Below are 25608 nucleotides of genomic sequence, written 5' to 3'. Positions count from 1 at the left end.
TTTTCTTCGTCTTTTTGAGGCAGGGTCTCCCTGTAGCCCCAGCTGTCCTGGAACTCACTATGTAGACCCCTGGCCTTGAACTCACAGAGATCCACCTGCCTTTGCCTCCTGAGTGCTGGGACTTAAAGGCGTGCGCTACCACACCCCGCCAGAAAGCAAAAATAATTTCCTGAGAGGCATGCGTGGTAGCGCATGCCTTTAACCCCAGCACTCGGGATGCAGAGGCAGCCAAATGGGGCTACAGAGTGATTCTATTTTAAAAAAAAAGCGAAAGATTGAAAAAAAAAATTTTTTTGTCATTTCTTAGTATGTATCAAATTAGTACATCTTTGAATTATATTTTAAAACTCTGAAAAACACTGAGATCTTCTTCATCCTACAGTATCATCTATTCTGCTAAGATTATAATTCTTTGTATGTTTTTTTTTATTTTCTTTATTTTTTTTATTTTATGTGTATGGAAATATTGCCTGCATGTAGGTAAGTGTACCCGTGTCATGCAATTCCCCCTGTGGACAGAAGAGGCCATTGGATCCCCTGGAACTGGAGTTACAGACAGTTGTTAGCTGCCATGTGGGTGCTGGGATTTGAACCTGGGTCTTCTGCAAGAACAACCAGTGTTCTTAACCGCTGAGCCATCTCTCCAGCCCCAATTCTTTGTATGTTTTTATGTGTGGTATAACATGATTATGCAGATGTGTCTGTGTGCATGCAAAGGTCACAGTCTAGATGTCCTCTTCCATCACCCTCTACATTACAGCCTTAAGACAGGATCTCACTCTGAACTGAGGGCTCACTGATCCACTAAGTTGTCTAGACAACAAGCTCTCCGGATCTGCCTGTCTCCTGCCCCCAATGCAGGGGTATAGGCACATGGCGCCATGCCTGGCTTTTTATTTAAGTGCTGAGGAATTCAAACTCAGATCCTATGTTTTTAGAGCACTCTTACCCACTGAACCATCTCCTCAGGCCCAAGATGTATTTTTTTCTGTAAAAATAAATAGGCATACCCATTTTATTATCAAACAAATTTTCTTTTGTTCCTTTTTTTTTTTTTTTTTTTTTTTGAGACAAGGTCTCCCTGTAGCCCCAGCTGGCCTGAACTTATATAGACCAGGCTGGCTTTGAACTGACGGTGACCCACCTGCCTCTGCCTCCTGAGTGCTGGATTAAAGACATACGCCATCACACCCGGCTTCTTTTGTTCTTAATAAGCAGTAAAATTGTATGTGTACCAAAGAATTATTTTTAAATAAATTGTTTCAGTAAATCTTTGATTTGCATGTCTACTTTGCATGTACATGCACATGGAGGCCAGAGGTCAAATCAAGTGTCTTTCTCCATCACTCTCCTTATTTTCCTAAACTTTGTTATTTTGAGTGTGTGTATAGGATGTGTACTCAGGCACTACATCAATCATGGAGGTCAGAACACAACTTTGTGGAGGTGACTCACTCTATCCATCCTTACATGGCTTCCAGGGATCAAACTTAGGTTACTGGAATCAAAGACAGGTGATCAGACTTGCATGGCAAATGCTTTTACCCGTTGAGCCATCCTGCTGGCCCCTTTCCACCTTATTTTTCTTTTGAGTCTTTCACTGAACCTCAGCTAACCTGTCTGACCAACAAGTCCCAGGAATTACACTGTCTCTACCTTACGTAATAGGCACACGCTGCCACATACAACTTTTATGTGGGTGCTGGGGACTGAATTTAGATCTTCATGTTTGTATGACTGAGCCATCTCCTCAATCCCTGCATATCTCTAATAATTCTTTGGCCACAGGACCATACAAAGCTAGAAAAAAAGAAGGGTGGGCTGGTGAGATGGGTTAGGTTAAGGTACTTGCTACCAAGCTTGATGAGTTTCATTTCCTGGAACCCACATGATAGAAAGAACCAATTCCTTCAAATTGACATCTGATTTCCACAAATACACCATGACATGAACCTCACAGTTGCTTAAGAAAACAAATTTTTCACATGTAATTAAAAAAAATAATGTGGGGCTGGAGAGATGGCTCAGCAGTTAAAAACGCTGACTGTTCTTGCAGAAGACCTGGGTTCGAATCCAAGCATCCACATGGCAGAGTCCCAGGGGATCCGACAGCTCTTCTGTCCTCCTTGGGCGTTGTACAACACAGGTGCACTTACCTACATGCAGGCAATACACACATACACATAAAAATAATAAATTTTAAAAAAAATTGAGAGCTGGCTGTGGTGGTACAATCCCAGCACTAGAGAGACAGCTGGGATATAGAGTGAAATTGCCTCAAAAACCAACAAAAAATTTTATAAAAAGGAATTATGACTACATGACTACGCGTGGTAAAAATTATATTTGAGCTGGGTGTGGTGACCCACTCCTTTAATCCCAGCACTCACTCCAGAGGCAGAGGCCAGCCTGGTCTACATAGTGTGTTCCAGGCTAGCTGGGGTTACAGGGAAACCCTCTCTCATAAAAGAACCCGCCCCCCAAATTATATTTTGTTTTTGTTGTCGAGACTAGATCACACTATATATAGCACAACTTGTACCTGAACTCATAATTCTTCCGGCCTCTGCTTCCCCACAGTATATAGCTATGGACCTCCATGCCTGGAAAAAGTTACCCTTGAATGAGAGGGTAAGATGGAAGAATAAAATCACTCTACTCAAAGCAAATAAGGAAAGCCCTAGTTATTCAACCATGACCACATTGTTGAAAGATGATCATGAGGCCAGGGGCAACTAAGAAAGAAAACTTAAACTACACTCCAATTTACTACTTAAGTTTAAAAAAAAAAAATTTCATATTTATTCAATTTTTAAATTTTTAAATTTATGTGTATGAATGTTTTGCTGGCAGATGTATAAGTGTACTCTGTGCGGGCAATGTCCCTGGGAGTCCAAAAGGGGGCACTGGATCCCTTGGAATTGGAATTACAGATGGTTAGTTTCCAAGTGGATTCTAGGAATGAAACCTGGGTCTTCTGCCAGTGTCACATCTCTGGCCTCAATGAATTTTTTTCTGTGTATGTGAGGTGTTATGTGTGAGCATGCACACGTATGTGCAGGCACCCACAGATGCAGAGGAGGGCATTGGGCATCCCTCTCCGTCACTCTCAGTCTTGTTCCTTTGAAACAGGGTCTCTTGCTGAATTTGAGGCTCATGGTTTTAGGCTGGGCTGGCAGCCAGAAAATTCCAGAGATCCCCCATCTCCATTCCCCTCAGAGCTGGGGTTACAGCTGTGCATAGAACCATGCTCTGCTTTAACATGGATGCTAGGATCAGAATTCTAGAGCAGCAAGCACTTTTATCCCATGAGCCCTCTCTAGCCCCTTCAATCAATTTATACTTAATAGTAAAAATAATTACTCCTTGAGTGCTAGGGCCTGGGGTGTGGTGGGGAACAGAGTAGACACAGGTCTGTAGTTTTGAGGAGCTTGCCGTACAGTATGTTTCCAACCACCTGATGTCATAAGGAAGGTAAAATGGAAGCTTATTAAAAATGTGCCAGTTATGGCATAGATGGTGGCCTTTTTTTTTTTTTTTTTTGGGTCTTTTTGAGTCAGGGTCTCCCTTTAGCCCTAGCTGTCCCGGAACTCGCTATGTAGACCAAGCTGGCCTTGAACTCAGAGATCCGCCTGCCTCTGTCTCCCAAGTGCTGGGATCAAAGGCATGTGCCACCATTCCTGGCTTGATGGTGGCTTTTATTCAGTTTAAATGGTTCCACTCACCTGGGAGTTACAGATCCCATGGGCTGTCTTGCACCTCCTTCTCCTTTTGGTAACACGACCAACTGGTTCCTTCTGAGCTTGGTCGTCACTGTTAATTTGTATCTCAGTCTCATCAGAGGAGAACACAGAAGTTTGATTTTCGCCCTGAAAAGAGAGACATTCATGTGCCATATTCTTTCTTGGTTGCACGTAAACTAGCAATTGCTTCCTAAGTCCAAAGTAACTCAAGATGTAAAATAAGGGAGCAAGAATAGCATTTTCCTTTTCTTCTTTTTTTAAAAATATTTTATTATTTTTATTTTATGCTTATGAGTGTATTGCTTGCATGTACGTGAGTGCACCCGTGTCGTGCAATGCCACAAAGGTCAGAAGAGGGCTTCAGATTCCCCTGGAACTGGAGTTAAGGATGGTTCCTAGCCACCATGTGGGTGCTGGGAATCGAATCCCGGCTCTCTGCAAGAACAGTCATCAGTGCTCTTAACCGCTGAGCCATCTCTCCAGCCCCTCCTTTTCTTCTTTTTAAAAAAGTTTTACTTTTTTTTTTTGGTCTTTTTGAGACAGGGTCTCCCTGTAGCCCCAGCTGTCCTGGAACTCACTATGTAGACCAGGCTGGCCTTGAACTCAGAGATCCACCTGCCTCTGCCTCCCAAGTGCTGGGATTAAAGGTGTGTGCCACCACGCCCAGTTTTTTTTTTTTTTTTTACTTATTTTATCTGTATGACTATATTGCTGCATATACGTAAGTGCACCCATGTCGTATAAAGCCTGTGGAGGCCAGAAGAGGGAGTCAAATCCCCTGGAACTGGAGTTATGGGCAGTTGCCGCAGCACTTGCATTTTCATAAACTAAAAAGTTAAAATGTAGGGGCTAGAGAGAGAGCTCAGTGGTTAAGAACACTGGCCGTTCTTGCAGAAGACCTGGGTTTGAATCCCAGCACCTATATGGCAGGTAACAATTGTCCATAACTCCAGTTCCAGGGGATCTGACAACCTCTTCTGTCCTCCTCAATTTCTGTCCTCTGTAGCATTGCACAACAGGGGTACACTCACATACATGCAGGCAATATACACTCATACACACAAAATAAAAATAAATAAAATATATTTTTTAAAAAGTTAAAATATGAAAGCAGTATGGTTAGGAGCCAGAACATCCAAACAGAACTACTTATATAAAATGTTGTTCTGAGGGCCTGGAGAGGTGACTCGGTTATTAAAAGCACTTACTGCTCTTCCAGAGGACTATAGTTCGGTTCCCAGCACCCACATCAGACAGCTCACAACCTCCTTTAACTCCAGCTCCAGAGGATCTGATGCCCTCTTTATCTTATATACCACAATCACCCTGGAGGGACTGGATATTTTTTTCCAGTATGGGGAATTGAATCTAGGTGTCTGACATGCTAGGCAAGTGCTCTACAACTGAGCTTTATCTCCAGTCCTTTTTCCCCTTTTTGAGATGGAGTTTTCCAAAGTTACCTAAGCTGGACTTGATTGCCAGAACCTCCTGTCTCAACCTCCAGAGCACTGGGTTACAGGTATGTGCCACCATACCAGGCTGAGTTTTTGAGAAATTCACACAAAAATATTACTAAAAACATTAAATACAAGGACTGAAAGGTATGTAGTTCAGCACAAGAACATTTGCCTAACATGCACAAAGTCTAGGGTTTGACCCCCTAGCACCTTGGAGACAGGGGAATCATATACAAAGAAGAAATAATGAAAAACAATTGGTTCTCCCATCCTTGCATTTTAAGTTTATTGCTAAGACTTAAGTTCAGTTGATTACTTGCATGTCCCTAGGGATTTATGGCATATTCCTTCATTTTCTCAGTGTTGTGTGTTAAAATTGGCCTACCTGTATTCTTCTCTATCATCTTCCTAATAGAATTATACTAGAATAGAATAGAATGTCACTGTTTTTTGGTTTTGGTTTTTTTGTCTTTTTGAAGTAGGGTCTCCCTGTAGCCCCAGCTGTCCTGGAACTCACTATGTAGACCTAGCTGGCCTTGAACTCACAGAGATCCACCTGCCACTGCCTCCCAAGTCCTGGGACTATAGGTGTGCTCAACCACACCTGGCTCAACTACTTGTCACTCTTACCTTTGCAAGCCTTAAATATATCATCAAATTTTGTTCAATGTAAGCAAATTTATCCCTTTACCTCTCACACCTCTTTTCTTTCCAGTGCTGGGAAACTGAACCCAGGGCTTCATGCATGCTAGGCAAGTGTTCTACCACTGAGCCATGGCTATAGCGCCCTGTTTCTTATTTTCTGTTATCTGGGTTTTTTTGTTTTATTTTTATTTTATGTATGTGTTTCTGTGTACATGTATTTTCAATAGAAGGTGGCACTGGATCTCCATGGAGCTAAATTATAGGTAGTTGTGAGCTGCTTGATATGGGTACTGGGAATTGAACTTGGATCCTCTGAAAGAACAGCATTTTTTTTTTTTTTTTTTTTTTTGGTCTTTTGAGACAGGGTCTTCCTGTAGCCCAGCTAGCCTAGAACTCACTACGTAGACCTCCATCTTAGAGATCTGCCTGCCTGTGCCTCCTAGCGTGGGAGCCCAGAGCTTAAAAAAATTTTATTTGAGACAGTGTCTTGATATGCAGCCTAGGCTGGTCGTGAACTCTAGATCCTCATGCTTCAGCTTCCCTAGCACTGACATTATATGCAGGTGCCACCATATCCAGCTCATCTGCTCTCTGTACCCAAGTTGGTAATGTTAGTTGTCTGTCACATAACCTTAATTATTTGTTTTCTAACCTATCTTGATGCTAAAAATGGTCAATCAATAAACTACTGTAAGTTGGCTTTTTGTTTTTAAATTTTCAGTTGTTTTCTGTACCAGTTCATTTACTTCAGGGTCATTTTTCTTATTTATCTTAGTGTTATTCAAGCTGTAGCTTTTCCACAAATGTTTGGTTGTTTATTCTAGGAGCTTGAATGTAGGAGGAGGCTTAGTAGAATTCTATCTACTAAGTTTTGCAGGTGGAAAGAGACCATTATGCCCTAGGTTCCTTGAATGTTCAAAGGCAACAACTAGCCTTTGTTTGTTAACCACTTATCCTTACTAACATTTTCTAGTATTTTAGAGAGTAGTAGCCACCTGGCACTCTACCTACTGAAGGAGGTGTTAAATTGCTTTGTATCCTAACTTCCAGTTCATTTCACTATGGAACTTGCTACTGATTTAGTTGGCTTAGGGTTTGGTGAGGCCTAAAGGTTGATTTATTTATTTGAGGCAGGGTCTCCCTGTAGCCCAGGTTGTTATTCAATGTAGAATAAGATAACCTTGAACTTATGATCCCCCATGCTTCCACATCCCCAGTGCTAGAATCAAAGCTACGTAGCATCATGCTCAGTTTATGTGGTCCTAGAGAACAAACTGAAGGCCTTGTGAACGCTAGGCAAGCGTTTCCCTATAGCCCCAGCTGTCCTAGAACTTGCTATGTAGACCAGGGTCACCTTGATCTCACAGAGATCTGCCTGCCTATCCCTCCCAAGTGCTGGGATTAAAAGCATACGCCACCCAATATCAGAATTATTTAGTTTTTATTTTATGTCTATCAGAATTTTTTAAAAGTTTCCCATTTGGGTGAAGACACTAGGATCTAAGTTTGAGGGCAGACTGGTCTACATAGACAGTTCTAGGCCAGTCAGGGCTACAATAGCAAGCCCAGCCTTTAAAAAAAAAAAAGTTGCCTGGGCATGGTGATTCATGCCTTTAATCCCAGCATTTGGGAGGCAGAGACAGGCGGATCTTTGTGAGTTTGAGGCTAGCCTGGTCTACATAGTGAGTTCCTGGACAGCTGGGGCTATAGGGAGACCCTGTCTCAAAAAGACCGAAAAAAAAAAAAAAGGAAATAAATGAATTAAGAGAGTATGAATGATAAATATAGCAAAAAATTTCTAGGCTGGGTATAGTGCTGCACACCTATAATCTCAGCACTTAGAAGGTAGAAGCAGGAGGTTTAGGAATTCAAGGGCATCCTCCACTACACAACAAGTCTGGGAAGAGCGTGGGCTACAGGAGAACTTCTCTCAAAACAAAACAGAAGCAAAAATTTCAAAGGAACAGGGATTTTTATAGAGTAGAAAGATGATCTCTAGATCCCACTTTCCAAGGACAAAAACTGTTTTTATCATAGAATTGATAGTCTTAGTCTATACATAGTTCTGGGATTTAGAGATTTTTTTTTCCAATTATCATTCTACATACCTCCCCACCACAATACCCTTTCCTCACAGTAGCAAAGGTCCTAAACCAATTATCAGGGGCCAACCTTGTATTTAAGTTACCTGCTAGCATGACTCATAGAAATGTCTTGTTTTAATTCCATGTACTTTACCCATACTGTTCATTTGGGAGTCTGACATCAGAGAACGGTACATACCATGATGTGCTCTAACATATTTGTCTACATCTAAGGCTAAAGAGGCACCTCTGGTTCAGATGAGGGAATCTTCAGCACACACTCAGACCTACTCTACATTCAGAACTACTTCAACTCATACATTTATCACTGATTTAAGCTGGGCAAAGTGATGTACATTTGTACTTTGGCACTCAGTAGGTTGAGGCAGGAGGATTGCCATGAGTTTGAAGCCAGCCTGGACTACAAAGTGAGCTCCAAGCTGGCCTGACTTATATAGAGTGAGACCCCATCACACAAAACTAAAATGACCTAACTAAGGAGGCTGATCTACAGGGGGAATTCTATAGTTAGAATTCTAGGTCATGCCAGACAGGGTGGCACATATCTGCAATCCCAGCCCTTGGGAGGCAGAGGCGGGTGAAGGCCAGCCTGGTCTACATAGTGAGTTCCAGGCCAGCTGGGACTGTCTCAAAAAGACCAAAAAAAAAAAAATGCAAACACACAACTGTGTACTCCCAGGCAATCATTTTGAGGTTTAAAGTTTATATAGCTCTCTCTTAGGTACATTTAATAATTCCCTTGTCATGTATTTGTATGCTGAATTATTTCTGTATCCTTAAATAAGTATCAAGACATTTCACTCACCTGTTATTATTAACAGATTCACCACTTAGGAATCCTATTATCTGAGGACAGGTGGAAATGAGTACAATACTCATATGAAGTTCTCTAAAAACTAAGAAATTTAAAAAAAAAACAAAAAAAAAAAAAAAAAAAACCCCAAGAACCATTTCTGGACCTGGAGAAATGGCTTAGTGGTTAAGGGCACTGGCTGCTCCTGCACAAGACCCAACTTTAGTTTCCAGCACCACAGCTCATAACCATCCATGACTCCAGTTTCAAGGGTTCTGACACCCTTTTCTGGTCTCCACAGACACGGTACAAATGTGGTGCACATACATAAATGCAGGAAAAGCACATAAACACATAAAAAACAAATCTTTAAACCACTACTACCACTACAACAAAAGCAAACAAAAAACGGGGTTAGAGAAAAGATCAGGGGCTAAGAGCACTTGCTGCTCTTCAGTTGTTTGCATCCACATGGTGGCTAATGCATGTCCAGGTCCAGGGATCCAACATTGTCTTATGGCCTCTGTCAGCACTGCATGGAAATAGTGCAGTTTACATACATGTAGGCAAAACATTCATACACATAAAAAATTTAAAAATATAAAAAGTAAAAAGAACCCTATATCTGACAATTCTTTTACCCTACCCAAACGGGATGACTTCAGATGCTAAATTTAGAATGACAGACCATTATCAGCTTGGATCTATCAATTACTACTTAAAGTAAATCTCTATCTTTTCAGTGCTAGGATCAAACATAGGGCCTTGCACACAATAGGCAAGCACTCTACCAATGAGCTTTATCTCCAGCCCCAAAGGTAAAATCTTTATTTCAGGAGCTGGAGAGATGGCTCAGTGGTTAAGAACACTGGTTGTTCTTGCAGAAGACTTGGGTTTGAATCCCAGCACCCACATGGCAGCTAACTGTCCATAACTCCAGTTCCAGGGGATCCAATGGCCTCTTCTGTCCTCCTCAGGCACTGCAAGACACGGGTGCACTTACCTACATGCAGGCAATACACTCATACACATAAACTAAAAATAATATATAAAATATTAAACAAAAAACAGAAACAAAAACAGCATTTCACTATGTGGCTGGTCCAAAACTCGGGGCAATCTTCCTGCCTCAGCCTTATGAGTACTCAAATTACAGTCATGCACTACCATACCTGGTTTATTGAACCAATGAGATGTCATGCCTTATCAAATCTTTGGATCTGAAGCAGGGAGGATAATCCCTCCCAACAGCATAGGTTTCAAGCTTGGAAGGCATTTCTCAGTCTCTACTTCCTTTGATCTCATAACAATTCAGCATAGAAATACTATTTTCATCTTAAGACTTTGTTTTCCAAGGTCACATAAAGGAGTGAGGGCTGAGGACATCATTCAGTGGTAGAACACTTGCCTAGCTTTGAGAGGCCCTAGGTTCAAACTCTAGCACCATACCCTCTCTATACACAAACACCCCTGGAGAGGCTGAGGAGATGGCTCAGTTTGTAAAGTACCTACAATGCAAGCATGAGGACCTGAGTCCTGATTCCCAGCATCCATGTAATAAGCCAGGTGTAGCCAGGTACAGTGAGCACCTTTAATCATAGAATTCGGGAGGCAGAGGTAAGCGGTTATCTGAGTTCAAGGCCAGCTTGGTCTCCTTAGCAAATTCCAGGCCAGCCAGGGCTATATAGTAAGATCTTATCTCAAAATACAAAGAAAGAAAAAAGGCAGGCATGATGAGTGCACCTGTAGCCCTAGGGCTTCACAAGAAGAGCTAAGTATATCCCTGTAGCTCTCTGGCCAGTTAATGTAGCCAAATGGTGAGAACTGGGTTCCTTGAGAGATCCTGTCTCAAAAGATAAGGCAGAGAGAGCAATCGGGAAGATACCTGATGTCGACCTTTGGCCTCTATGTGTGTGCACATGCAGGGACACACACACACACACACACACACACTCACTCTTTTTTTTTTTTTTTTTTTTTGGTCTTTTTGAGACAGGGTCTCCCTGGAGCCCAGCTGTCCTGGAACTCACTATGTAGACCAGACTGGCCTTGAACTCACAGAGATCTGCCTACCTCTGCCTCCCAAGTGCTGGGATTACAGGCGTGTGCCACCACATTTGGCACACACACAAATTAAAAGAAATGAGGGCTGCTACTTAACCTGAGAATTTATGACTTCAAGTCTAGTTTCCTTCTACTCCTCTCCTGCTATCTTTCAACATTTAACAACTTGTATTTAACTTTTGCTCTTCTTGGTTTTTATTTTTCAAGACAGGGTCTCATCAAGTAGCTTAGGCTGGTATTGAACTCCAAGACTTCCTGCCTTGGTCACAGGAATGCTGGATTTATAACCATGCACATGACATCCAGATACTTCTGCATTTGTTTAAAGGTATCTTATTCATTAGACTACATGGCATTTTCACCATTTATAACAAACAATTAAGTCCCTGGCCCTATTTACTAATAATGATCTCTGTAGTAATAAACAGCATGTCTTTCTCTTTTTTTCTGAGATATGGCCTGGCCTAGCACTCACTAGTAGCCTATCCTGGCTCAGCCTCCCAAATGTTGGCATTATAAGCATAAGCCTCTACCCTGGCTACCATGTCTTAAATCATCACTAATAAGTGCTAATTGTTCATTGACTAAACATGAAAGTTCTGCTAGCTAAGTGAAGAACATTACTCACTTGATTCTTATTTTCTTTTCTTGCTTCTGGATTCAGGTGAGCTTTCAGGGCTTTTAACAACTTGTCTGCCTATAGAAAAGAACAGTTTAACATCGGAGTGAAAAGTCAAAAAAGAAAGGTATGCCAAACTCTTTTTGCCGTGCTTATTAAATGTACTCTGATCAGGCTGGCAAACCAGAACTATGACATAGATAGAATTATATTTCACATCCCAGTGGTAAAGTCAGGTAAAGAGAAAAGATATTGCCAATACAATGGAGTAAGTGCTGTCAGGAAGCTCTGGCTGTTGTGAGTTCAACCACCAGTTTAGACTTACAGGATAGACTTCCACAAAAGATTAGACACCCTAGTTCTAGGATAGATGTCCTGGCTGGGGCTGTTGAGATCTGGAGAAAGGAGAACAGAGAGTTGAATATAGAGAACGAAATAGAAAAAAAGTGAGGTAAAGAAAGAGGGTAGGAGGGCTGGAGAGAAGGCTCAGCAGTTAAGAGCACTGGGTGCTCTCCAGAAGACCTGGATTTGACTCAGCACCCAACTGTCAGTTCCAGGGGAATCTGACACATTCTTCTGACCTGCGGGCATACCATGACACAAGTGCACTTACATACATGCAGGCAACACGTTCATATACATAAAAATAAAAATAAATAGTTTTTAAAAAAGAAAAGAGGAGGCCGGGCATGGTGGCATACACCTTTAATCCCAGCACTTGGGAGGCAGAGGCAGGGGGATCTCTGTGAGTTTGAGGCCCGCCTGGTCTCCATAGTGAGTTCCAGGCCAGCTGGGGCTACAGGGAGACCCTGTTTCAAAGAAAAAAAAAAAAAAAAAGAATATCAAGTTGAATAGGGAAACTCTACAGGGCCTAGGTTTTTGGCTTGGGCAGGTGGTAGAGTGGAGTGAGGATCCCTAATATTGAGAATGCCAAAAGCAGGGCCGGGAAAGAGGCAACTCCTCACCTCTCTTCCCATTCTAGGAAAGCTTCCCTTGTTCTTCCCTGAAAGATGAATACTAATCTGACTGGTCTTCCTATTTTTAAATGTCAACCTGTAGACATGCATGGTAATCTCAGCCTTGGAGAGGCTGAAACAGGAAGGCTCCTGACATTTCTAGGCCAGCCTGGGCTACAGAATGAGACTCCTGTCTCGAAATAAAGGCCAAATCATTTGTTAAGAGTTTTTTCCCCCTCTTTCACCCAGGTATGCATTTGAGGACCAAACACTTCTTTTAAGATAGAAAGTTCTTATCTTAAAAGCCCTGGGCTTGGCTCTTCTCACACCATTTATCATTTGACAGCAAAGACAGAATCTGAAATTTGGTTTGGGCTCTAAGTATAGAAATTTGGTTTGGATGTAAGTCTAAGTCACAAGATTAAACTCGCTCTACTAGTATTTTCTACACGAAGACACCCAAGTAGTAACAAAATGTACCTACTTCCAACTCACAACTCAGTGAACCTCACTTGAGGTTCTCTCTCAGAAGGGGGTGATCCAGGTTTTTTTTTTTTGGAGACAGAGTCTTATGTAGCCCAGACTGGCCTCTAACCTGGACAAGGATACCTTGAACTTCTGATCTTCTGCTTCTACCTGAGTGGTGAGATTAAAAACATATACATGCACCACTACACCTAGTTTATATGGTGCTGGAATTGAACCCAGTGTTATATAGGCAATCACTCTATCAAATAAGCTACATTCAAAGCCCCTAGGCATTCTTGATTACCTATGCCCCTTGCCCCCCAGGGTCTCATGTAGCCCATACCAGCCTGAAAGTGCTATGTAGCTGAGGATGAACTTAAACTTGTAATCATACTTCCTCCACTTTCTGAGTGTCGGGATTATAGCCTAGTTGATTTATGCAGTAATGGAGACTGAACCAAAGGCTTAGGCAAGGTGCTTAGGCAAGCACCCTACCTAGCCACATGCCTAGCCAGCCTTGTTTGTTTTTGAGACTGGGTCTTCAACTCATGATTCTCCTATCTCCACCTCCCTACTGCTGGGATCATAGCTTTGGGCTACTAAGACTGACAGTCTCTTGGAGTACTATCAGAATTTCAAGCATGCAACATGAGAAGTGAGGTGATTGAGGTAGAACCAAATGAAGACATCTAGCAGGTCAAATAAAATTTGATGAAGCTCAAGAGATGACAGGAAGTGAAGTGTTATTTATCAACATTTATTCATGTGCTAGACACTGTTCTGAGGACTAGAGAGACTGATAAACAAAACAGACAAGGCCACTGCCCTTTAGGGAAGTTGCAGCAATGAACTAATGGGAAAATAGTTCATTAACCAAGTAAGCTAGAAATAAATGATAGCACAGTTAAGGGTTATAAAACTACAACTACATGACAGAGGAAGGAAGGGGTGCCCAGCTGAGATGTAAGTAAAATTGCCTCCAATTTTACCTCCAATTCACCTCCAAGCAGGTGAAGCTGGATAAACAGTACAACCAGACCAGAGGTATCAGCACAAACCTGTAATCACAGTACTTAGAAGGCTGAGGCAGAAGCCTAAGTTCCAAGCTAACATAAGCTGCATACTGTTTTCTAGGATAGCCTGGGCTATAGAGTGAGACCTTGTTTCACACGAATAGGAAAAAAAAAAAGCCAACCAGAGGGATTAAACTCTGTTCATTAAGTTGGGGAACCATTAAGCACTACAACCCAGAAACATTCCCAAGTTCTCTTGCTTGCCATTCCGACAGAACCAAGAAGCGTCTAACAACTTCATTCTGTTTAAAGGATTTAAAAACATTTGTGATGACTGATTAGACGTTTAGTGTAAATATCATTTTGTTGTACGAATCTCTTAGGTATACAAATGGGAAGTCTCAACCACACCATAGAAGGCCCCAATTCCTTACTGAATTCCCACATTTTCTTGGGACACCTTGTAAACCAAGAATTCAATGCCTTTACCAGTTTTGAAAAAGACCATAACAAAAATAGTGATCAATATATAGACGATCATACTTAATCGGCGCCAGGTATCCCAATGAAAGTCTAAGAGATTATGGGCACAGAGTTTTCCAGACACCAATCCAATATTTCAACTGCCTAATAACCGGCATTAGACATCACATTCCTTACACTTTCTTGACCTGGGTTTCCCAGCTGGTAACCAGGAAAAGAATCATTAGTTTTTCCAATAAAAACAAATTACACTTTTTTGAGCAGAGGCATTTATGAGTTCCCGGAAAAAGCCAGCCTCAAAATAAAGCAACAACCAAGGCTTCTCTTTCGTCTAGCGAATTTTAACCATGTACCAAGAGCGGGACACGCCGCATCCCCTGAGTTCCCCAAGGGTGCCCGCGCGTTGGCGCGGTGTCCCCGGGATCCCTACTACCCCGCCCACCCAAATGTCGGCACCGGAGCCGTACCCTCAGGTTAGCGCGGAGGCCCAGACTCTTGGCTAAATTCTGCAGGTCACTATACTTGAAGGAGTCCAGCTCCTCGGCGGAGGGGACGGTCATCGCGTCCTGCAATCCTGACGACACCAAGACGACCGGCCAGACGACCCAGGCAGCACCGTTCAAAACTCTGGCGCCACTCTAAGCGGTTAACCAAGCGGCGCTTTATACTCAGTTTAAATGAATGCTGCGCCCCCATTGGCTGAGATGCCCCGGAGGCGGGGTTTCTGACGCTGGCCAATAGAAAGGTTAGTTTTCCGCAGCCGCTGCAAGCCAATCAAACACCCCCCACCCCCGGCTCCCCAGGCCCGCGCGCATTGCTGTCCAATGAGACACGGCGCCTTCGCTTGGGGCGGGGCCTAGTGTGTGTTTGAAGAGAGGCGCGGGTTTCCGGAAGATGGCGGTCCGTTCGCTGTGCCTTAGCCCGCGGCTTGCGAAGCAGTCCTCGAGTACTGAGTTTGGTGATGGCGCTAAGGAATTGACTGACGGACCTACTTTTTCTTTTGCGACCTCCACGGAGTGGGACACCCAGGTGGTGAATGGGTCCTCACCGCTCGGCCCCGCCGGGTCGCGGGTGGAGGCGTCACCCGTGGACCTCAGGCTCCCGGCGTGGCTGCAGCCCGAGAGATGTGCGGTGTTCCTATGCGCGCGTTGCCATGCTGTGCTCGCCGACACGGTGCACCTGGCCTGGGACCTGTCGAGGACCCTCGGGGCCGTGGCCTTCTCCAGTGAGTGGGCGGAGGATGGCGTCGGGGAAAGCCGGGCGGCCGGGAGGAGGGGCTTTCCCCGTTTGTCATATGCTCGTTGGGGAGGGAACGGGTTCGAAGATCTGGAAAGAAAAGGGCCAGGACAGGACAGGTTTTGATTTGCTTCCCGGAGCTAGGCATCGGACTCGCCATCTGGAGGGAGCGAGGCTAGTGCTGTCTCGCAGAGCCCCAACCCTTCCTAACTATTAAGGCCGGGATGAGTGCCTTTTCAGAGCTCGTGTTTGTCTTCTCAGGAGTCTCACGTAACGTCGTTTTGGAGGCGCCCTTGCTGGTTGGCATTGAAGGTTCCCTCAAATGCAGGTACGCGTGGAGAATTCCGGAGCTGGGTCTCTAGTCCGTGATTTAATGACTGAGGAGTAAGAAACTGACGCATACAAGGAGAAAACTTTAATTCTGTTGGTGACAGAAAGCAAGTTTATTCTATCCATACAGTATAGTTAGTTGAATGATACTTTTTTTTTTACCCGTTTGAATCTTATCAACTGGAATTAATGATTAGATTTGAGTGCCAGGCATGGTAGTGCTTGCCTTTAATCCCAGCACTCGGTGGTAGAGGCAGGTGGATCTCTGAGATCGAGGCCAGCCTGGTATACAAAGTAAATTCCATGATATCTGGGGTTACATAGTGAGACCTTTGTCTCAAAACAAAAAAAAAAACGAAAGATTTGAGTGTAAGTTTTAAGATCTGAGGACCACATCTCTCCAAGTAGCATTTAGTGATAAATAAAGAAAACAACGTTTTGTTTGTAGTGTGTTACTGGACATTGAATCTAGAGCCTTGGGTGTGCTAGGTAAGTACTTTACCACTGAACTCTATTTCCAGCCATAGAATAACAAACTACAATCCTTTGAGATAACTAGGACTTCTACAATTCTGACTTTAGCCGGGCGTGGTGGCACACACCTTTAATCCCAGCACTCGGGAGGCTGAGGCAGGCGGATCTCTGTGAGTTCAAGGACAGCTAGGGCTACAGGGAGACCCTTTCTCAAAAAGACAAAAAAAAAAATTCTGACTTTAACATAGAGTTTATGATAAATCATGGCAAGACTAACACTGCGGTCATAGAAACTGGGGAAATGAAAGTTGAATGTTAGGTACTTGAATACTGCTAGTACACGTTGTCTTCCCTGTACTAATACTTTCCCTATAACAGGAAAGTTCTTGCTAAATGTGTTCTCATAATGAAGCTAAGTTAGATATATACCTCCATTCCACTTTCCCAAGTGAAAGTTATTCACATTCCTATCCCTGTAAGATCCCCTCCTGCCCAAAGGGGACAGGAAAGGAGTGATGACCTATTTGGATTGGAATTATTTGGAGCCAAAGGCAGAAGTACCCTGAATTGACTAGAGAGGAACATGGTGCATCTAGACCTTTGCTGTCCAATACTGTAACCACTAGCCAGCCATATGTGGGGTAGTAAATTGATTTTTCCACCTTTTTTCTTTGAGATTAACAGACTATTGAATGAAAAGAAATTAAACTCTAGTTGACCTTGTTCTATTTAAGGAAATGCCAAAACAAAACACTTATATTTGCTTGTATATTGGCAGTAACTGCCTTAAGTCTTCCATTGTTCATGATCCAGTGGCCCAGGAGGCTAGATGATCTTAACCCTTTAGCATGGAGCAGAGTAACTCAAAACAGCTTCATAAAGATTTTCAGAGACTACCTATTGTGGTAAATTTCTTGAAAAAATTAGGAGCCATGAACTTTAGAGACAAAATGAGAACTTTTTTTTTTGGGGGGTCAGAAACTATGTTCTTTGGTTTTGTTTCCTCTTTCTTTAAGACAGAGTCTTATTTGGTCCAGGCTGGCCTTAAAAGCACTATGTAACTGAGGAAAGCCTTGAACTCCTGATGCTTGAATGGGAGATACTCTTGCCTAAGCTTCCTAGATGTTAGGATAACAGATGTATGCCACTACACCTGATAGGAGTAGTTGTTTTTCAGTTGTCCTCTGATTTTTCCTTATTCCCATACTCTGCTTTTCTGCTCCCCCCTCCGCCCCCAGCACATACAACCTTTTATTCTGTAGTTCCTGTGAAGTTCCTGTTGGCTTCCATCTCTATTCCACCCATGCTGCTCTGGCTGCCTTGAGAGGACACTTCTGCCTTTCCTGTGATAAAATGGTGTGGTGAGTAAACACAGATACTATTTATCAAGTAAGTTTTTCAGACCCTTCTAGAAAAGATCAAGTGTTTGTAACCAAAGATGATGCTAAAGGTCAAATACCATTTCTTACCAAAAAACAAAACATGGCAGTAAAGATAAAATACAGCAGTGCTTACCCTTACATATACATCCTTTCTAATTTCTACGGTCTGCAGAGGCAAAGAACTTATTACTTTTCTGTGTATATAGCACAGAGCCTTATAAGCAATTTGTGCAAATAATATTTTAAGAAAAATCCAAAGATGATCCCCACTCAGCCATTCCTTACTCCCCAAAGCCCTCTCTATGCTTGCTTGTTCTAGTTTGTTTCTCCATTGCTGTGACAAAACACTCTGACTAATACCAACTTCGGGAGGAAAGGGTTTATTCTGCTTACATCTCCCAGGTCGCAGTTCATCAGGGAGCCCAAGGTAGGAGGAACTCAGGGCAGGAACCTGGAAGCAGGAGCTGGAGCACAGGCCACAGAAGAACACTGCTTCCCTGGCCCCTGCACAGCTTGCTTGTTTGTTTGTTTTGTTGTTTTGTTTTTATTTTAATGTGTAGGAGTGTATTGCCTGCATGTATGTGAGTGCACCCATTTTGTGCAGTGCTGCAGAGGTCAGAAGAGGGCTTCAATTCCCCTGGAACTGGAGTTAAGGACAGTTTGTAGCTGCCATGTGGGTGCTGGGAATCGAACCCTGGTCCTCTGCAAGAGCAGTCAGTGCTCTTAACCATTGTGCCGGCTCTCTAGCTGCTCAGCTTGCTTTCTTATGCAACACAGGCCCACCTGCCCATTGTGGCACCACCCACAGTGGGCTGGGCCCTCCCACATCACTCAACAATCAAGAAGATGCCCCAGAGACATGGAGGCAATTCCCCAATTGAGGCTCTCTCAACCCAGGTGTGTCAAGTTGATACTAAAGCTATCCAACACACTCATGTGACCAATTTGAGCTACACAAAACCCTGCCTCAAAAAAATTTTTTTAAAGAGTTTATTTTCATTTATGTTGTATGAGTGTTTTGCCTGCATGTATGGGCACATGAAGGCCTGCTGCCCATGGAGTCTAGAAGAGGATATTTTAAGATTTATTTTTATCACCAGGTGTGGTGGTGCACGCCTGTAGTCCCAGCACTTGGGAGGCAGAGGCAGGTGGATCTCTGTGAGTTCAAGACCAGCCTGGTCCACATAGTGAGTTCCAGGACAGTTCAGGCTACAGGGAGACCCTGTCTCAAAAAGACCAAAAAAAAAAAAGATTTTTATCAGGCCAGGCATGGTGGCACACACCTTTAATCCCAGCACTCGGGAGGCAGGCAGGTCTCTGTGAGTTCGAGGCCAGCCTGGTCTACATAGTGAGTTCCGGGACAGCTGGGGCTACAGGGAGACCCTGACTCAAAAAAGAAAAAAAGATTTATTTTTATCATTTTAGATTATGTTTATGTGTGTGTGTAGGGGTTGTGCATATGAGTGGAGGTTCCAAAGCAGGTGTTGGATCCCTCTGGAGCTGGAGTTACAGGCAGTTGAGAGCCACCTGATGTGGATGCTAGGAACCAAACTCAGGTTCTGTGCAAGAGCAGTGCATGTTCTTAACTGCTGAGCAAGGTCATCAACCCTTGAACATCTGATCCAAGCTAAGGCAATCAGATTTTCTACCTTAGGAATTTGAAATGAGGGCTATATTAGTTGTCTTATTGCTGGGACAAAATACCTGACAAGAGCAACTTCAGAAAGGAGGGGTTTATTTTTGGATCATAGTCTGAGGACTATGGTGGGGAAGTCATGGAGGCAGGAGCAGGAGTTAGCTGGCCAGAATTATATAGTAGCCAGGAAGCAGGAAGGTGGCCTGAACTCACTATATAGTATATTATATAGTAGCCAGGAAGGTGGCCTGAACTCACTATGTAGGCCAGGCTGGCCTCAGTCTCACAGAGATCCACCTGCCTTGGCTTTTTTAGTGTTGGGATTAAAGGTATGTGCCACCACATTCAGCTATATCTTCTCATTTTTATCCAGTTCAGTACTCCAGTCCATGGAATAGGCTGTCCACAAGCAGAATGAGCCTGCACATCTCAATTAATCTAATCTAGATAATCTTTCAAGGCTTGTCTCCTAGGCGATTCCAGATTTGTCAAGTTGAAAGGGTCTAAAAATCCTTTGTAACTGGTACTGAATTTGGAATATGAAAGCTCTACATTTGGGGTAGCTATTTTCTATACTTTACTGCCAGATACAGAGAAAATATCTATTGAAAAAGTATAATGAAACCAGTGTAAATGGGGAGACATGGACACTGTCCAAAATGGAATGGCTCAGCAGTTGAGAGCAGCTGCTCTTGGCAGAGGACCTGGGTGCAGTTCCCAGTACCTACACGGCTACTACCAACCAACCATTACTCCAGTTCCATGGAATCCAATGCCCTCTTTTGACTTCCAAGGGTCACACATATGGTCCACTTATATACATGCAGGCAAAACACTTGTACACATAAAATACAAAGAAATCACCTGATGTGGTATAAAAGACAAATAAATTGCCAGTTATGGTCCAGTCCTTTAGTCTCAGTACTTGGGAGGCAGAGGCAGATGGATCTCTGAGCTACATAGCAAGCTCCAGGCTAGCTGGGGCTAAGGGAGACCCTGTCTCCAAAATTAGATAGATAAACAGACAGATATTTTTTCTAATTAATTAAACATTTTAAGTTTTGTTTTGTTACAAGAAATGGCAAGGGCTGGAGAGATGGCTTAGTAATGAAGAGCACTTACTGCTCTATCAGAAGATCAGAGTTTGGACCCCAGCATTCATATCCAGCTACTTACAAATACCTATAACTCCAGCTCCAAGGGATCTGTCTCCCCCTTCTGGCCTCTGCAGACATTGACAGAGACACCCATACATAAATTGAAAGAGAGAGAGATATAGAGAGAGAGGGAGGGAGGGGAGAAGGAAGAAAGAAAGAAAGCCAGGCTTGGTGGCACACGCCTTTAATCTGAACACTAAAGAGGTAGAAGAAGACAGATCTCTGAGCTTGAGGCCAGCCTGGTCTATGTACATAGCACGTTCTAGGCTAGCCATGGATACATACCCTGTCTCATAAAACCAAAAAAAGAACCTGAAATACCCATTAAAGTCTCTCTCTCTCTCTCTCTCTCTCTCTCTCTCTCTCTCTCTCTCTCTCTCTCTCTCTCCTGGTCTTTTTGAGATGGTCTCCCTGTAGCTCCAGCTGTCCTAGAACTCACTAGGTAGTGAACTCAATATGTACTTCAAGGCCTTGAAGTCACAGAGATCCGCCTCCCTCTGCTTTCTGAGTGCTGGGATTAAAGGTGTGCACCACCAGGCTAAAGTCTCTTTTTTTAGTGGAGGTACTAGGGATTCAGTCCACAGCCTTATGTGATGCTAAGTGTTCTACCCACATGATGGCTAATGGCTGTCTTTAACTCCAGTTCCAGATTATCTGACGCCCTCTTCTGCCCTCAGTGAGCATTGTACACACTCAGTACATATACATACATGTAGGCAAAACACTCATATACATAAAAATAAAATATTAAAAATGACCAGTACTCAAATATCCCATAATTTAAAATTTATGTTAAATATTGGTTCTTGTAGGTAATTGCTTATTCATAATGATTAATCTCATGATCCTGGTGTTTGCCTTCAGCTTTTTCCTGAGATAATTTTGTCTCTGGGAATGGGAAAGGATGAGGCAGAGCTTCTGTATTTTGAGAACTGGTTTTTCTAATAAAATACACTGAGTCTTGAAGTCATTAAGAAGGTAAGCTTTGCTTAATAGATACTTTAGAAGGCAAGTTTGGTTCACTGATAATGGTGCTAATATTTCCTCTCTATATTTTCTGTCTAGCTATCTCTTAAAAACAAAGGCCATAGTAAATGCATCTGAGATGGATATTCATAATACATCTCTACCAGAAAAGATTGCAGAGGTAAACTCCGTTGTAAAGTTACTTTAATGTACACAACTTTTTTTAAGTTTATTTTTATTTTATGTGTATGAGTGTTTTGCCTGCATGTAAGTAAGTACACCCATGTTATACAATGCCTGCAGAGGCCAGAAGAAGAAATTGGATCCCCTGGAACTGGAGTTATAGGTGATTGTGAGCGAGCATATGGGTGCTAGGAACTGACCCTGGGACCAGCTCCAATATAAACAATTCTTGATAATCTGTACCAGTGAATTTGAAGGTGATGAAATGGTGTGATACTCTAATAAGCCTTAATACTTTGGTATTCTTTATTGAATTTGTAACATAAAGTAATAAAGCCATATTACAGTCTAGGTCAGAAGGAGGGAAAACTGGTAACTACTTTGTATTCTCTATGCTGGGAAGGAGTATTATCATCTTACATAGAGCTGTTCTCTGAAAGCAACTTCTGTTTATATGTCTCAGAGGAAACAGTGGTAAAAGCATTATTGAGGTTTAGGGGGGACCGTTATTGAGAACTGCATCTATGCCCTTTGTGTAAACATGCTTTACTGCTGAGCTATGTCCTCAATATGATGGTAACCAGTAAGCAGTTAAGAGGAGGAAGCTGGCAGTTCCACAAGAGCAACAAGCTAAACCATAGACCAGTTGAAATTTTATCAGAGAGGGTTAGCGCTCAAAGAACAAAACTCAAACATTGTGGTTAAAGACTATATGTGCAAAGCATGGGACAGGAGTGGGAAGGTGGTGAATCTAATCAGATGAGATTTTTGTTGATCCTGATTTCATTGCATTTACCTTTAATTCTGTACTCCTGTTTAAAATTTAGTTATGTAAGCCGGGCATGGTGGCACAAGTCTTTAATCACCTCCCTTCGGGAGGCAGAGGCAGGCGGATCTCTGTGAGTTCAAGGCCAGTCTGGTCTACATAGTGAGTTCCAGGATAGCTGGAGCTATAGGGAGACCCTGTCTCAAAAAGACCAAAAAAAAAAAAAATTTAGTTATGTATATGTGTATGTGCCTGCATGAGTGCTTTTGCACCACCTGTGTGCAAGTACCTTTGGAGGCCAGAAGAGGATGTCAGATCTTGTAGAACTGGAGTTACAAGCATTTGTGAACTGCCATGTGGGTCCTGGGAACTGAACTCTGATCCTCTGCAAAAGCAGTAAATGCTCTTAACCACTGAACCATCTCTCCAGCCCCTAATTCTGTATTCTTTTGAGTTTTAAGTACAGCATACAATAGTATGCTGGAGTACTACTAATTTGTTTCTGAATACAGCTGTTCTAAGGTTTAAGGCCTCTTGAAATTAAACATCTTAATAAGGCAGAGCTAGTTTTGAGGACCATTAGAAAACATTAATATTTCTTTCTTTCTTTTTTTTCTTTTTTTTCTTTTTTTTTTTTTTGGTCTTTTTGAGACAGGGTCTACCTGTAGCCCCAGCTGTCCTGGAACTCATGTAGAACAGGCTGGCCTTGAACTCACAGAGATCCGCCTGCCTCTGCCTCCCGAGTGCTGGGATTAAAATAACATTTCTTACTGTTAAAAGCAACCATCATGGATCTGGGGGCAGAAAGATTTAAAAGGCAGTAGTCTGGTCCTCCTTAGGACCAGAGTGGAACAGTGTTTTCTGGACATGACAGGACTGCTGCACTCAGGAACTCGAAGAAGCTGTGGTTGCCTGCCCAAGAGTAAGCCGGTCAGCATTCCTGTGCGGAGGTAGGGAGGAGTTCATGAGCCTCCACCCCTAGCTATTGACAGTTTATGGCTTCTAGGGAGGCCCCTGTAGGGTGACCTAGCTCCAGTGGGTGGCTCTACAGCCAAGAGTATATAAGCAAAACAAATTGGATTCAGTAGGTTATTTAAAAAACCAAAGGCTGGGCGTGGTAGCACACACCTTTAATCCCAGCACTTTCAAGGCAGAGGCAGTCTGATCTCTTGAGCTTCAGGCCGTCCTGGTCTACATAGGAGTTCCAGGCCAGCTGTGGCTGCAGGGAGCCCCTGTCTCAAAAAAATAAAAAACAGGCCACAAACTTTTGAGTGGTAGGTGGATCTGGCAGGAGTAAAGGTGATTATGATCAAAATACATTGTATGCATGTATGAAATTCTCAAGGAATTTATATATATATATATATATATTGAAGCAAAGGTAGATTGCCACTGGAAAAGTATCTTAAATCTGAAGTGACAGTATAACCAACAGGTTGACAGCTGAGTATAAGATGCCCTCAGTCTCCATATTTCTCTTCCCAGATGAAAGAGAAGATAATGCTAATGCATACTCGCTTAAATTCACTGATGAAGATCCTGAAGGAAATGAATCATGATCAGTCCAATCAAGAAAACTGATCCAGAAGCAAGGCAGAAGTACAGGTTCAGAATTTTTTGTCATCTTCAGTAATTTCTTTTTACTATCTATTTTTAATTATGTGTATCTGTGTCTATGTGAGTGTATACCGCATGTGTGCAGGTGCATGTGGGGGCCTCCCCACTGCTCACTGGACACAGAGGGGCCCTGGGCACATCGGAACAGATGCTCCTGAAGAAGCATCCTCACTTATCTCCACACTGAAGAATGCAGCGTCTTGATTAACTTGCTTAAGGAATGTCACAAAAATCGCAACATCCTGAAATTTTTTGGTCATTGCAATGCTCTTGATCCTGAGATGAGATGTTTGAAGAATGAGTACATGGAAAAGAGGACCAGGAGCAGGGAGCATGGGGATGCAGTGCAAAAGAGGCCTTTCAGTCTTCCAGAAGAACCTGAAAATTAGGTTATTGCTTCACTGGATGCCTCAGCTGAGAGAAGCTCTTCAGGACTGTTGGTTGATAGCTCCAGGAATCCTTTCTATTCGATTTCCAGGGTTCTTTCAGTGAAAACTGGTCCATGGAGAACCGAACAATGGGGAGCTATGGTAACCTGGATCCTCAGTGCTGTCTACATCTCCTTAGTACTAGGTTTCCTCTTTCAAATAATATAATTTGACATTTTAAAACAAAAAGATGGATGCCAGATGTGTTTATGAATGCCTCCAATCCCAGCAATTGGGAGGTGGAGGTAGGAAGAGCAGAAGTTCAAGCTCACCCTTTGATACATACCAAATTTAAGACCAACCTGGGCTTCATGAAATCTTGTCCCAAACACCCATTCCCCAACAAAAATCATTTTAGAGTCTACCTTTGAGCATGTGCTTTTCCTCAGCTCATCAGCCCACTCTATTCTTGGAAGCATTTTTCTTAACCTTTCTGTATTTGTTACTTAAATTATTTTAGTATATTGATTTTATAATAACCTGTCTGAAAACATTTCACTGCTAATTACAGATTTACATGCAATATCTCTATGTCCATTGAGCTCAAGATGCATTATTGGTCAGTAAATAGTTGAGGTTAATGATGGTATTCCTACATGGAGCAGTTATATGAATATTGGTAAATCATTTTTCCTTCTGTAAAATAGATGTATCATATTCTAATAGTTAATACATTGAATAAATTGTATAATATACAATTTGTGGCTTTTTGTGATTTTTGTTTTTTTTGACTTTTCAAGACAGGGTCCCACTCTGTAGTCCTTGCCTGGCCTCCATAAAATTCCCTACATTGACCACTCAGACACTGAGTCTCAGTAAAATGGAGTGCTTTATTGAGGCCAACCAGTTGGGGACACAGACAGTCTCGGGAGCTGCCCTGCGACCCCAAACAGTGAAATCGAGGAGCTTTTAAGCAGAAAAACCACAAAGCCGGGAGTTTCCATAGAAACTATACACAGAATAGTCAAGAAAGGAACAATCTAGGGCTGATTTCCAGGCTTTTATCTGTACAGTTATTGGCTGTCTCACCTGGGGCAGAACGTCCTCTCTCTTCTGCCCCAGATCATTCCCATAGAGACCATACACA

General features: G+C 42.7%; 2 protein-coding genes across 7 annotated transcripts in view; one reads left to right on the top strand and one right to left on the bottom strand.

Annotated features, from left to right (window-relative positions):
• Nusap1 (nucleolar and spindle associated protein 1) overlaps nt 1-15033 on the bottom strand; it is a 40997-nt gene extending 25964 nt beyond the window's left edge. For 2 of the 4 annotated variants that reach the window (XM_029570240.1, XM_029570241.1), the window contains exons 1-3: nt 14814-15033; nt 11436-11504; nt 3726-3869 (exon numbers count right to left, since the gene is read on the bottom strand). In XM_029570240.1, coding sequence (XP_029426100.1) covers nt 3726-3869; nt 11436-11504; nt 14814-14906 — 306 coding nt within the window. In that variant the 5' untranslated portion in view covers nt 14907-15033. The remainder of the gene's footprint in view (nt 1-3725; nt 3870-11435; nt 11505-14813) is intronic. The other 2 variants (XM_029570242.1, XM_029570243.1) reach the window with 1 other exon arrangement.
• Nucleotides 15034-15113: 80 nt separating this feature from the next.
• On the top strand, nt 15114-24310 carry Oip5 (Opa interacting protein 5). 3 transcript variants are annotated; one of them, XM_029570245.1, is made up of 6 exons: nt 15114-15571; nt 15844-15910; nt 17649-17747; nt 21627-21708; nt 23351-23426; nt 23962-24310. In XM_029570245.1, the coding sequence occupies exons 1-6, from the start codon at nt 15241-15243 to the stop codon at nt 24033-24035; spliced, it is 729 nt and encodes a 242-aa protein (XP_029426105.1). In that variant the 5' UTR covers nt 15114-15240; the 3' UTR covers nt 24036-24310. The 3 variants fall into 3 exon arrangements, with proteins under 3 accessions (XP_029426105.1, XP_029426104.1, XP_008845068.1); XM_029570244.1 differs by having other exon boundaries at nt 15166-15571; nt 17625-17747; XM_008846846.2 differs by lacking the exon at nt 23351-23426 and having other exon boundaries at nt 15173-15571; nt 17625-17747.
• The last annotated feature ends 1298 nt before the right edge of the window (nt 24311-25608 follow it).

The sequence above is a fragment of the Nannospalax galili genome, unplaced genomic scaffold (genome assembly GCF_000622305.1).
Source record: "Nannospalax galili isolate Female #2095 unplaced genomic scaffold, S.galili_v1.0 scaffold342, whole genome shotgun sequence".
NCBI lineage: Eukaryota > Metazoa > Chordata > Mammalia > Rodentia > Spalacidae > Nannospalax > Nannospalax galili.
This window is presented reverse-complemented; position numbering and strand designations above follow the sequence as displayed.